Source organism: Nicotiana tabacum, chromosome 23 (genome assembly GCF_000715075.1).
Source record: "Nicotiana tabacum cultivar K326 chromosome 23, ASM71507v2, whole genome shotgun sequence".
In the NCBI taxonomy this organism is placed as follows: Eukaryota; Viridiplantae; Streptophyta; class Magnoliopsida; order Solanales; family Solanaceae; genus Nicotiana; species Nicotiana tabacum.
This window is the reverse complement of record NC_134102.1, coordinates 138130121-138144212: the sequence shown is the minus strand read 5'-3', so window position 1 is coordinate 138144212 and position 14092 is coordinate 138130121. Positions and strand designations below refer to the sequence as shown.

Here is a 14092-nt window from a genome sequence, read left to right as displayed (position 1 = left end):
CAAAATCCGAAATTTACCTCAAAAATCGCCCGTGGCGCCCACATCTCGGAACCCGACAAAAGTTACAAAATCCGTAAGCCCATTCAACCACGAGTTTAACCATACAGTTTTTACCAAAATCCAACCTCAACTCGATCTCCAAATCTTCAGATCTTATTTTCAAATCCCTAAGTTCAAATCCCCGATTTACACCTCAAAAATATGTAATCTAGTCGGATTATTCGATGATAATTCAATATTATAGAGTAGAAATGATCACAAGTGACTTACCTCAAGATTTTTCGTCAAACCCTCGCTCAAAATCGCCCAGCCCGAGCTTGAAATGCCCAAAAAGGGCAAAAGCTCGGAACCCCTCTGTTTTTGTACTGACCAGGGGTTTCCACTTCTGCAGGATTTTGTGCGCATCTGCGGACACGATTCTACGAGGAGTTGTACGCTTCTGCGAAGCTACCTCACCAAGTGCCCTTGCGCTTCTGCGATCAAATGCCTGCAGGTGCGGGGCTGCTTCTAGGGCTACCTGCCGCTTCTGCGATCGAATCCCCAGTCACGCCTAGACGCATCTGTGATGGAAGGATCGCTTCTGCGAGTCGCACCTGCGATGGAAATTTTGCAGGTGCTATTACATGAGATGGCAGAAACCTTCAGATTTTCTTCTAAGTCCGAATTCGATCCGTTAACCATCCAAAACTCACCCGAGGCCCCCGGGACCTCAACCAAATATACCAACAAGTCCTAAAACACCATAAGAACTTAGTCGAACCCTTAAATCACCTCAAACAACGCTAAAATCACGAATCACACCCTAATTCAAGCCTAGTGAACTTTGAAATTTCAAGTTTCCACAAATGACGCTGGAACTTATCAAATTACGTCCGGTTGACTTCAAATTTTGCACACAAGTCATAAATGACATAACAGACATATTAAAACTTTCAGAATCGTATTTCGAAACCAATATCAAAAAGTCAACCCCCGGTCAAACTTCCTATAAATTCGACTTTCGCTATTTCAAGCCTAATTCCACTACGGACCTCCAAAAAAAATTTCGGACACGCTCCTAAGTTCAAAAATTATCATAAGGAACTATTGGAATCATTAGAATTAAATTCCGAGGTCGTTTACACATAAGTCAATATTCGGTAAACTTTTTCAACTTAAGTTTTCAATTAAGAGACTAAGTATCTCATTTCACTCTGAAATCCTTTCGGGCCCGAACCAACTAACCCGGTAAGTCATAAAATAACTCTAAAGCATAAATTGAGCGGCAAATGGGGGAATGAGGTTATAATACTCAAAATTACCGTCCTGGTCATTACACGGCGGCAGCGGTCCGACGATGTCTATCCCTCATTTCATGAATGGCCAAGGGGACAGAACCAAATGTAAGGGTTCTGCCGGTTGATGTACTAGTGATGTGTAGCATTTGCACTTATCACATTTTCGTACGAAATCCTTAGCGTCTTGTTCCATGCAAGGCCAGTAATCTACTTCCCGTACCAATTTTAGCACCAAATACTCTGCGCCTGAGTGATTGCCGCATATCCCTTCGTGGATTTCTCTCATGACATAGTCAACTTCTGACGCTCCTAAACATCGGGCCAATGGTCCTTGGAAAGAGTTTCTATACAATTGGCCTTTCCTGAAGCTATAATGTGTAGCTTTGGTGCGTAATGCCCGTGATACTTTAGGATCGTCAGGCAACTTTCCATGCTCGAGGTAGTTGATTATTTCGTTCCTCCAGTCCCAGACCAAACTAGCCGAATTCACCTCTTAGTAACCATCCGTATCAAGGACTGAGCTCATCAGTTGTACCACCGTTCCGGACTCCGATCCTTTTATTTTCGTTGATGAACCTAAGTTTGCTAATGTATCCTCTTCTGCATTATCCTCTCTCAGGATATGAGTTATTGACCACTCACGGAATCATGCTAAAAGAGCTTGGACCTTTACCACGTATTGTTGCATATGTTCTTCTTTGGTATCAAAGATCCCGTAAATCTGATTTACCGCCAGCTGTGAGTCGCATTTGATTTTTATAACCTCGGAATCAAGTCCCCGGGCCAATTCGAGCCCTGCAATCAAAGCTTCATACTCTACTTCATTGTTAGTTAAAGGGATCATACTGATGGCTTGCCTTAAGGCTTCCCCCGAAGGCGTGATTAAAACTATTCTGAGCCCGGACCCTTTTACGCTCGAGGCTCCGTCCGTAAATAAGGTAAAGGATGTTCCGCAAAGGGAAAGTACTTACCACAGCTATTGGGTGGCATTGAAAATAGGTCCTCAGCTTCCGAGCTGTGATTACGAGAGCTAAAGCAAGTTTTTCCAAATGTAGGTAGCGCATTTCTGCTCCCTTTAAAATTTTGCTAACGTAATAAATAGGGAACTGCGTACCTTCGTCCTCCCGGACTAAAATCGCACTTACTGCAACTTCTGGAATTGCGAGGTAGACTAGTAATATTTCGCCTTTTTCGGTTTCGAGAGCAATGGAGGGCTTGATAAGTACTTCTTCAGGTCCCTCAAAGCCTGCTGGTACTCCGGTGTCCATTCGAAATTGTTCTTCTTTTTCAGCAATGTAAAGAAGCGATGACATTTTTCTGACGACCGGGAAATGAACCTGCTCAAAGCTGCTAACCTTCCTGTGAGTCTTTGGACTTCCTTCACGTTTGATAATTAATACGGGATATCGCCTATGGCCTTGATTTTGTCGGGGTTTACTTCAATTCCCCTTTGTGAGATCAGAAATCCCAAGAACTTACCGGAGCTGACCCCAAACGCACACTTCTCAGGGTTAAGTTTCATGTTATGCTTCATCGGGATATTGAATGTTTCTTGCAAATGCTTAAGGTGGTCACCTGCATTCAGAGACTTAACGAGCATATCATCTATATAAACTTCCATGGTTTTTCCTATTTGCTTTTCAAACATCTTATTTACGAGACGTTGATAAGTGGCTCCGCATTTTTCAACCCGTAAGGCATTACATTGTAACAATATGTACCGAAATTTGTTATAAATGAAGTCTTTTCCTGATTTTTTGGGTTTATCTTAATTTGGTTGTACCCTGAATAAGCATCAAGGAAACTCATTAGTTCGTGTCCGGCCGTGACATCAATCATTTGATCAATATTTGGCAGTGGAAACGAATCTTTCGAGCATGTCTTATTAAGATCTTTATAGTCTACACACATGCCACGCCCCAACCTCAGGGAGCGCGACCGGCGCTTAACCGAGTGAATCCGGTCGAGCAAGCCTAATAAACCTTTCCTACCCGACTCATTCATAATCCAAAAAGGGATCACATCACCATTTGTAAAATAGGGGAGAGATCAGTTATATAAATATATAAACATTGTTAGTTCATTTTTCCTTATATACATTATGCCATAGTTGAGTTCCCAAAATACAACTTGATCCAACGACTACCCCAACATACATACATACATGACCCATATAAACGTCTACAGAGCCTCTAAGAGTACAAAAGAGCAACATGACAATGCTGGCAACAAGGCCCCGGCTATACCTCAAAATATGAAAACTTATACAAAAGAAGGACTACATGAACCCTGGGAGAAATGGGGCTCACCAAGACTGCTGTGAGGAGAGAAAGAGAGCACCACTATCTGCGATCGGCACTATCTGTGATGGAACCACCTACATCTATTCAAAGATGTAGCGCCCCCGGCAAAAGGGACATTAGTATTGTCGAATACTACTAGTATGTAAGGCAAACACCAATCTTAGTAGAATGAACAGTGAAACAAAGAGAAGGCAGTCATAATAATCAATAAGTATTTCACATAAATACAAGGAAATACCAAGTAAGGATCACATAGTTTCCAATTCAATCTTTCCATCTTTTTAGGTTAATAATCTTTAGTGCCAAAGCCATAACTCACAATGCCACCGTGTTTTTACACGGAGTCCGGTCTCGGCCCGACCGGCTAAGCCATATCAAGTGAGACATATCCATATCCACGATGTAATTCAATAATTCCAATACAAATGCCACCATGTGTACAGCATGGCATCCGATCTCGGCCCGATCGGCTAAGCCATCTCACTTGAGACATAACCTCTTTCAATTGTTCACCCAATTCACACTTCTTTCCCATCTTTCATTACATGGCACAAACAGTCTCATTTATTAAGTAGTTTTTGGCACTTGGGCACATTTTACAATTCAAGTCTTTCCCTTTTTATTCGTTCAAATAACGTCATCATTCATGTCGATAAGTACCATCACATAAGGCATTGCACACATAAGGGAAGGAGCTTGGAAAATCATAGTTACGTTCTCAAATAGCATGATGAAATGGTAAACATCTAAAACAATTAGGGAACATGAATCTTTCAACCCAACACACTAAGGCAAACAATTCTAGTATGATCAAGTCGGAACTTACACCAATTATTTGGACACCAGGAGTTCGATTCTAGGAAAAAGAGAGTTAACAATACATACCTCAATTGAGATTCTTTAGACTCTACAATTATCTGGAACCCTTAGCAACCTCAATTTATTTTAGCAATATACAAATTGAACCCAAAATTAGGAAAATATTCATGGTTCTAGTTCACTTTTTATTTTTCCCACACTCTTTATCACATGCATGCAAGATGAACCACCCTCATACCCATGAAGTATCACACTAATACCCCATTATAGATATGTTTGAAATTAAGAGCTGGGGTGATGAAGCCTTACCTTTTAGGGTGAAGAATTTTGGTGCTCTACTTGAATATTTCCAAGGCTTTGAGTGATGGTTGAAGATCAATTGATGAAAATTAGGCCCTCCCTCTAGAACCCTCTCTCTCTCACACTAGAAATATCAGAAATGAGCTTCAAAATAGACTAAAGGGGTGTTTTAACGGAATAGGGGTCGGGTTTTAAATTAAGAAAGTGGGTGCCCCGACACAGGTCTAAGGTCGCATATGCGACCGCATAACGGTTATGCGGTCCGTAAAGTGACCGCAGAAATGGCCCTCAAGGCCCTGAACTTTCGGCCCAGGTATGCGACCAATATGCGGTCCGCATACTTGTTCTGCGGTCGCATAATACACCGCAGAACTCCCTCCACAAAAATCCAAGAGGGATTATACGACCGATATGCAGTCGCATAATCGACCGCAAAACGGACCTCAAGTTGGCCAAACTTACTTCTTCACTCTGCGGCCACTATGCGGCCGTATAATGAGCCGCAGAAATGCGTTCTTCTGCGAAACATTTTCCTCTCAGTCCGTAGGGTACTGTTCAATCAAAAAAGTCTGAACCGCAGTTTCTACTAAAATAACGCAGGAATCTATCTTGGCGCCACAAAACACCGAGTTTTTGGTTAAACTTTTTACGGGTCCTTACAATACATACGAAATTTATTATTCCTCTTAGGAACTACTACTACATTGGCTAGCCAGTCTGGATATCTTACCTCTCTGACCGAACCGATTTTAAGCAAGCGAGTTACCTCTTCTTTGGCGAATTTATTCCTAACCTCGGCAATAGGGCGCTTCTTCTGCCGTACCGGTGGTATGTTGGGATCAAAACTCAGCTTGTGCACCGTTGTTTCCGTCGGGATACCTGTCATATCCTTGTGCGACCATGCAAAACAATCAACATTAATTTTAAGGAATTCAATAAAACCGGACCTGAGCTCGGGATGCATTCTTGTTCCCAAGTGAAAATTTCTTTCTAAGAATCCTTCAAACAATGACACTTGCTCTAGTTCCTCTATTGCGGATTTTGTTCCGTCCGTTTCTTCCGAAAATTGGAAATATCTCGGCACTTGATATTGTTTTGACAATTCTGCCCCTAGAATAACCTCTTCTAACTCGGGAGTAAGCACTGATTCCTGTAATTGCTATACCGTGCACTCCTTCCCTTTGCTACTAGCAACTGAGATTACATTCATCTCCCTCGCTGCCGGTTGGTCACCTCTTATCTGTTTGATTCCTTCGGGCGTCGGAAACTTCAGCAATTGGTGATACGTCGAAGGTACAACTTTCATCTCGTGTAACCATGGCCTTTCTAAGATGATGTTGTATCTCATATCACCATCCACTACTTTGAAAAGAGTTGTTTTCATTACTCTTTCAGCATTCGTGAATAGCAAGATCTCTCTCTGGGTCGTCACACTCGCAAGGTTGAATCCAGCGAGGAGTTTTATCGCCAGAATAATGCTTCCAATGAGTTTAGCTTGTTCCAATACTCTCCATTGTATGATATTAGCCGAACTTCCTAGATCTACTAGAACACGCTTAATTTTAAAATCTAACATAATTAAAGAGATTACCAGTGCGTCGTTGTGTGGTAACAGCAATCCATCTGCGCCTTCCTCTATGAAAGTGATATCATCCTCCCGGAGTATTTTGCTGTGAGTTATCAATACTTTAGTCTTCTTTGCCGTCGAAAAGGTAACCTTGTTACTCTCGTTCCCCCCAAAGATCATGTTGATCATTTGGCGTGTGGTTTCTTCTCATACTTTCGAGGATTCCGTGTTGTCACTGTTGTGACCGTAATTGTTCTTAGCTCGATAACTTAAGAATTCTAGGAGATGACCATTCTTCAATAGCGTTGCCACCTCCTCCCGAAGATGTCGGCAGTCCCTTGTACGGTGACCGTTCATCTCGTGGTATTCGCACCATAAATTAGTATCCCTCTGACTGGAATCAGACCTCATATGTCTCGGGAATCATGCTTCTTAAATGTTCCTCATGGCTGACACCAGTTTCACTACACTGACGTTGAAGTTATATTCTGATAACCTTGGGTAAGAAAGATCTCGAGACCCCAACGTTTGTTTATCTTGAAGTGATCTATTACTTCGACCACGATCAACCCCTCCGTCAACGGTGAACTTGTTTGCTGCTCGAAAATTTCTGCCACGGCCTTCGGTACGCTCGTAGGGTAAAAACCGACCCCTCGAAGTCCGCATATCCGCGTTGTAGTCATCCTTTAGTTTTTCTCTATTCTTCTCCCGTCCTTTGGCCGATGATGTAGAACCAACCTGGTCATCTTCGATCCTTATCTTCGACTCGTACCAGTTATGAACATCTACCCAGGTTGTTGCTTGAAACTCAAGCAGGATCTCCTTCAGCTTCTGGGAAGCGTCTGAACCTCTCGGATTCAATCCTTTGGTGAATGATCTAGCTGCCCATTCATCCGGGACTGCCGGGACTAACATTCTTTCTTTTTGGAATCGTGTAACACACTCTCATAATAATTTTGATTCTCCTTGTGCGATTTTGAATATGCCGGCCTTCCGGGCTTGCACCTTTCTGTCCCCGGCGTGAGCTTTAATGAAAGAATCCGCGAGCATCTCAAAAGAATCTATGGAATGCTTGAGCAGTAACGAATACCACGTTAGGGCTCCCCTCATGAGGGTTTCGCCGAATTTCTTTAGCAACACAGATTCAATTTCATGAGGAGCTAGATCATTTTCTTTCACCGTCGTTGTGTAGGTGGTAATATGTTCCTGTGGGTCTGAAGTTCCATCATACTTTGGAACTTCAGGCATTTTGAAATGCTTCGGGATTAGTACTGGTGTTGCACTTGGCTAGTACGGTAATTGAACATACTTATTCGAGTTCGGGCCTTTCAATACTGGTGGTGCACCCGGGATTTGATCCATGCGGGCATTTACTTCCCTCATGAACCGTAAAAGCTCACCTTTGAATGAATCGTTTTCGTTGTTAAGACCCGATCTGCTCCCCCAGCCCCATCGGAGCCGACTTTACCCCTGGGAGTGTTGTTATCGATTCTCTGTGTTGTTTGGTCTGCGGGAACAACAAGAGGAATCAGATCGCGCCTGTTCGCATTATTCGAAGCACCTGATAGCTCCTGCTTCAGTTCCGTCATAACCTGATCCTGCCGCGTGCGATGGACTAGAATGATTGCATGTTGCTCTTGCAGGATCCTCACAGCATCCACTACTTGCTCCTCGTCAGCATCATCGAGAGTTCTTTCCCAAACCTGTCGAGGGTACCGTCTGTCATGCACCGGCGTGACGTCATTCCCCTCATCGCGGGTGTCACTGATTGAGTCCTCGAAATGAGGTTGATCCCCTCGAATTTCGGGGTTGTGTGCATCGTTAACAATGTTATCTGTCATTTTTTGCGATTTTTTCTAAGACAAAAATAGTCAAACACGTTAGTAAAAGAGGCAAGGATCAATTTAATTGCACGACTGTCTAGGCCCCACGGTGGGCGCCAAACTATTTATCCGTAAAATGGTACAGTTAAATTTATATGTGATTTCTAGACAAGTGAACTAAATTGATCCTGAAATAATATAATAATCGAAAAATACGCAATACTTAGCCTTGGAATGTAGATGAAATAACAAAGATAGTGATTCTGTGAACACAATTTTCGAACATAGCAATGATGGGATCAAAAGGCAAGAGAGTGAAATTATATAAAGCTTTGTATAGAATATAATATATGTTCTTGACAGAAATTTTGTGTCCCATACAATGATAACTGAGCTCACTATTTATAGCTATGTCCAGGGAAGAAGGTCCTAGGATTGTGCCCTCCTTTAATGCCAATTATGAGGGTCATTGATTGAGATGTAACGTTGAGTATAAATGCCGAATTCTCTGCAACGGACCGTCGCTCTTAATATTGTAAAATATTCCTTAGTAAATGCTACCAGGCGCAGAGCCTTTAATACACTTTTATGAGCGTTATCCGTTCCGGTGACAAGCGTAGTGGCTGCGTTCAGTCCTCAACCATCCCATCTTGGATTCCACGCGTCCTCCTTTTAGTCAGCCACGTATCATATCATATTTTACCCTATACATACGCGGCGCGAATTCGAATATAGTCGGGCTCCAATATAAGTACTGAACAGCAGGTGGGAAACTAAAAAAATAAAAGAAAATTCCCCAAGCTAGATATGTTGGATTTCATGTAAACAGTGACAGAAATGTCATATAGTGAATGGTATAAATAAATTTGAGAAGAGTGTGAAGATTGAACAAACCGGCTACACTTTCGTCTCAAATTAATTAAAATTGACTGAGAAAATATCTATATAATTTTTCGCGCTATTTGGATTCTACGTTCATAGAAAATATTTCCATTAACACATTAAATACTCCTTATTTTCATCTTACGTAATATTATCCTTATTAATATATTTATATACTTAAAAGCAAATTTTATTTTAGTCATAGACACACAATTTTTACGATATATTTAAATTTATAAGTCTCAAAAATTTTAAAGTCACACAAATATTATGCTATACTTATGTTTTATCATAATTTATTTATTATTTTTTTAAAAAAACTTATTCCATTAATCGTTTATGCATGTCAAGTCAAATATATTAACATAAATTAATACCAAGGGAGTATTATCCTGTGTCAATTTACGCAAATCCAAAGTTTATGTTTATATTTTGGTAAAGAAAGAATTAATTTAAATAGCCGCTTATTTAAGCGCTTAAATTTAAAATAGTTGATCAATATAAAATATAATTATATATTATATAATTCATGTATAATAATTATATAATCATATATAATTATTATATAATTTATATTTACTAGACAAAATAAATATTGAATTTGGCCCGCTATCTTTGTATGTGTGTGTACTCCAATTGTAACAAAAAACGTGGGAGAGGGAGAGAGAGAGGAGTCGTGATTCAAGGGAAGACAGCAGTTGGCAATAATAAGACTACAAATTACTATCTCTACTTTCTGATTTTCGCTCCTTCACTCACATCCACAGCACATCGCTTCTCCGATCCAAAAAAAGTTGCGAAGATGAACGACGCAGATGTATCGAAGCAGATCCAGCAGATGGTCAGATTCATCCGCCAGGAAGCCGAAGAAAAAGCTAATGAGATTTCCGTCTCCGCCGAAGAAGTATTGGCCTATTTCTTATTCTATTGATCAATTAGCTTTAGTTAGACTAATTTTGGTCAATTTTGAAGTTCATTCAGTTTAAATGATCTATCTCTTGTTCTCAGAGTAATAATGTGCGCATTGAAGAAGTAAGCCGTAGTTACTAAAAATATGATTCAATATTGAATTTGAATTTAGTTATATAAGTAATAATGTGTGCATCGAAGAAGTAAGCCTTAATTATACCAACCGTCCTCTGATTTTAGAGTTAAATTAGTAAATTTCAGTTTTGTCGCCATTTTATCTGTTCTTCTCAGAGTAATAACGTGTCTCCTCCGGAATACTAAGCCCTAACTATAGTCCAGTTTTGAAGTTCATTGAATTTTAATTGATCTCTGTATATCTTGTTCTCAGAGTAATCAATGTTGAAGTTGATTTAGTTATAGAGTAATAATGTACATCGAAGAACTAAGCAATAATAATACAAATTATTGTCTGATTTTGAAGTTAATTTCAGTTTAGTTGTCAGTTTATCTGTTGTTCTCAGGGTAATAACCGTTACAATGCCCTAATTATACTATACAAATTATACTGCAAGTGGAGTTATTTTGAGTTTATTAATAGGTGTATATATTGTTCTTTGAGTTAGAATGTGCGGCCGGAAGGAGCAAGCCATGATTATACAAATTATACTCAAAATTTGAAGTAAAATTAAGCTGAGTAATCGCTTTATCTGTTGTTCTTTGAATAATAATGCATGCACGGAAGAAGTTAGGCATAACTGTACAGATTATGATCCAATTATGAAGTTTTCTATGTTTAGTAATTACTGAATCCGTTGTTGTTCTGTGTGTCAGTGAGCGCACTGGCATTGTTATACAAATAATGTTCCAATTTTGAAGTTAATTGTGTTTAGTCATTAGTGCATCTCTTGTTATTAGAGTGTTTATGAGCACACCGGATTTGTGATTGTTTTAGGAATTCAACATCGAGAAGTTGCAGCTAGTGGAACTGGAGAAGAAGAAGATCAGGCAGGAATACGAGCGTAAGGAGAAACAAGTCGATGTTCGCAAGAAAATGTAATTTCCCCGACTTGGTTTGAATAGTGGTTTTGATCCAATTTTTAGACCAGTCAAATGTGTATGAGTAAAATTTACTTGAAGTTAGAATTGTTCAAGTGGTTTGATTTGTTTCTTCGTGATTGTGAGGTTGAACTGAAGATCTTGTAATGCTGTTGGATTGTAACCATAATAGGTACACCTCCATTTTGCATGATATCGTCAGTCTCTATTCAGTGGCTTAAATGCTGTGATCTATGTTTGCAGTGGATCACTTCGGGAAAAAAGAGAAATCTATTTTTGCAGTAGAGACTTAGAGTGAATTCCTTCATCTTTTCAGTATGTCTGGGTTTCTACTTGTTTAGCTCCATGTTAGTGGCACTTGGACGTCAAATTAAGTGTGATCTTCTTGAATTTACATTCTCTATTGTTCATTGTATTGAGCATTGATTGGACAAAACATGTGTTCTTAACATCTGCATTTGCGGGAGCTCTTGCCTTGGCATATGCCAAAAGTCATATTTCACTTCTAGTAATACCAGACTTATATCAAGTAATTTTCTTACTGAGCTGAAGTAATTCATATAATCGATCCAACTGATCTTAATGGACATATAGATTGATTTTAATTTTAAGTGACTCTACTTGGCCTATATGAAACTTTTTCTTAACGTATTCATCGAGTTATTAGTCTAAAGTTGATTTTTGTAAAATTGTTTTGCTGCTATTATTATGCGAGCACAACAGTTTTCTGTGGTTAATCTAATCCAAGTTTTAATTATGGGCCGGCAAAATAGAGTATTTAAAGCTTCTTTGTAATGTATTTGTTGCAGTGAGTACTCCATGCAACTCAACGCCTCTCGAATCAAGGTTCTTCAAGCTCAGGATGACTTGGTCAACTCCATGAAGGAGGCAGCATCAAAGGAGCTTTTAAACGTCAGCCATCACCAGAACCACCATATTTATAAGAAGCTTCTGCAGGATCTTATTGTTCAGGTACTTTGGCTGATGAAAATTAGATGTACGAGTACGCCTTTCGTGTGTGCCCCCCTCCCCCCTTCTTTTCCAGGAATTGGCAGGAAACTATGAATCTTAGAAATGAGCAGGACTTTTTCATGAAATACAAACTATTTTCTAATGACTTCTCATACAGTTTCGTGTATGAAGTTCAGATTGTGCATTAGAATGTTAAGATGTGAAGATTACTGTGGTGGTATAACATAAAAGCAACTCTTTGTGCTGCAGAGTTTGCTCAGACTTAAAGAGCCTTGCGTCCTACTACGTTGTCGGGAAGATGATGTTTCCTTGGTAGAAGGGGTCTTGGATGCAGCAAAAGAGGAGTATGCAGAAAAAGCTCAGGTTCACTCACCGGAGGTCATAATTGACCAAATCTACCTTCCATCAGCTCCATCACATCACAATGCTCATGGCTCTTCTTGGTAAACTGCTTTACTTCTATAGGAAACAATAAACTCTAGCTCTTTCTTCTCAAATTGGTGCTCCATCAGATGGACTTTGGACTCTTTTCTTTCTCTTGCTTTCAGTGTACAATTGCTCTTGGGAGGAAATTTAGCACTTAAGCTCATAGAATCTAATTAGCTAATATTACTAATCTCTCTCTTTCTTTCTATGCCACAGCTATGGAGGAGTAGTTTTGGCTTCTCGAGATGGGAAAATTGTATGTGAAAATACACTTGATGCCAGATTGGAAGTTGTGTTCCGTAAGAAACTACCGGAGGTACTTCCTGCTCCCTGTTCCTTTTGTACTTTTGGAAATAGCCTATTGATGTCCAATGTTCTAATTCTCATTCATGATTCCACCCTTGATTTTTATACTCGTGCTCCATCTATTTTTGAGCTTTAGCTCTCTGTAGATATGTAGATCCCTTCTACTTTTAAATGTCAAACAAATGAGCTACAAAATCTCTTACATGTTTCTTGTTTCTTTGATAGGCATCTTAGTGGATTAAATTTTTCCCAGCGTAGACGTTGTGTAGTACTTAAACTGAGTTATAGGCATTGCCTACCTCTTACCAATATGGTTTAGAACTTTAAATAACTTTAGTCATCTTCTTTATTGTTGTTCTTGGTACAGGACTTGGGTAATGTAGTGATGGGGGAGGTCAGTTGCTTACTAGTGTCTGATGAGAGTATGGAAATTCGAGAATTAATACCCATACACCAACCCAAAAATAAAAATAAAAATAAAAATCAGCCTGTATAAGGTAGGAATCAACTGCGACTTAGATAACCACCAATAGTACCAGTAAAGATGAGTTGAATGAGAAACCAAAGAAAGGATCGCTTACCAGTAAGATCTGTAAGTATGGGAATTTCCTACTTTTACCTCTAGCTCTGTCCTTTAATTTGATAATAAGCATGTCCTACCCTACTCTAGCTCTGTCCTTGTATTTGTCTCCATTAGACTGGTGGTGCTGCTTCCATCAGTTTCTCCATGTTAGTTCCATTTGTTTCCAACAGTTGCACTTTGCAGAATTGTAACATATAGTAATACTTCATTTCTGTTAATGAATCTTGCAGATTCGCAAGTGTCTATTTGGTCAGGTTGCTGCCTAATGCGTTCGAAACATTGGTGTATTTATCGCCTTTCACCGGCTGCTCTTGGGATTCTGAAATTGGTTCCTGAATGGATAAATTATTATGGTTTTGCTTGTATACTATTTCCCTCTCTCTGAAAGACTGGCTAGTAGTACTGAAGCTGCCCTGTTTCCTTTTTGCTTATCGTATAAAAATGTCGCCATATACTCGTGTTAAGTGATATTTCTTCCACATTTTAGCAGTAAGTTTACGATTTATTTTTTCCGTTTTAACGTTCAATAATAAGGTGTAAGTTGCTTGAACCCCGAGTTTGCTGGGTCGAGACAATAAACTCATTCTGAGTGATGGCTCTCTCCATACTTATTAATATAGCATATTTGCATTTCTAAGTCAGCGCTTTATGCTTATTTTACTACTTATTTTTAGGGGGTGTTGTCTCGCACGATATGGCTTTGTTATTGTCACGTACGATTGCATAACCGTTAAGAGGATCGAAAAAGCAACTCAAAGTCAGTAGAAAATCTATAATGGGATCTCAGCCAATCTCCCTTGTACTACACTTTCTATCTTTTCCAAACTATTGTCCTGCAAAAAGGAAAAAGTTGATGTGTTTATTCTCTA

The 14092-nt window shown here is 39.6% G+C and overlaps 1 protein-coding gene across 1 annotated transcript; it reads left to right on the top strand.

The window, feature by feature from the left end:
• Window positions 1-9593: 9593 nt before the first annotated feature.
• Window positions 9594-13860, top strand: LOC107763771 (V-type proton ATPase subunit E). The gene is made up of 6 exons (XM_016582270.2): window positions 9594-9875; window positions 10833-10933; window positions 11746-11908; window positions 12158-12351; window positions 12551-12650; window positions 13454-13860. Exons 1-6 carry the CDS (start codon window positions 9774-9776, stop codon window positions 13487-13489), a joined length of 696 nt encoding a protein of 231 aa, XP_016437756.1. The 5' UTR covers window positions 9594-9773; the 3' UTR covers window positions 13490-13860.
• The last annotated feature ends 232 nt before the right edge of the window (window positions 13861-14092 follow it).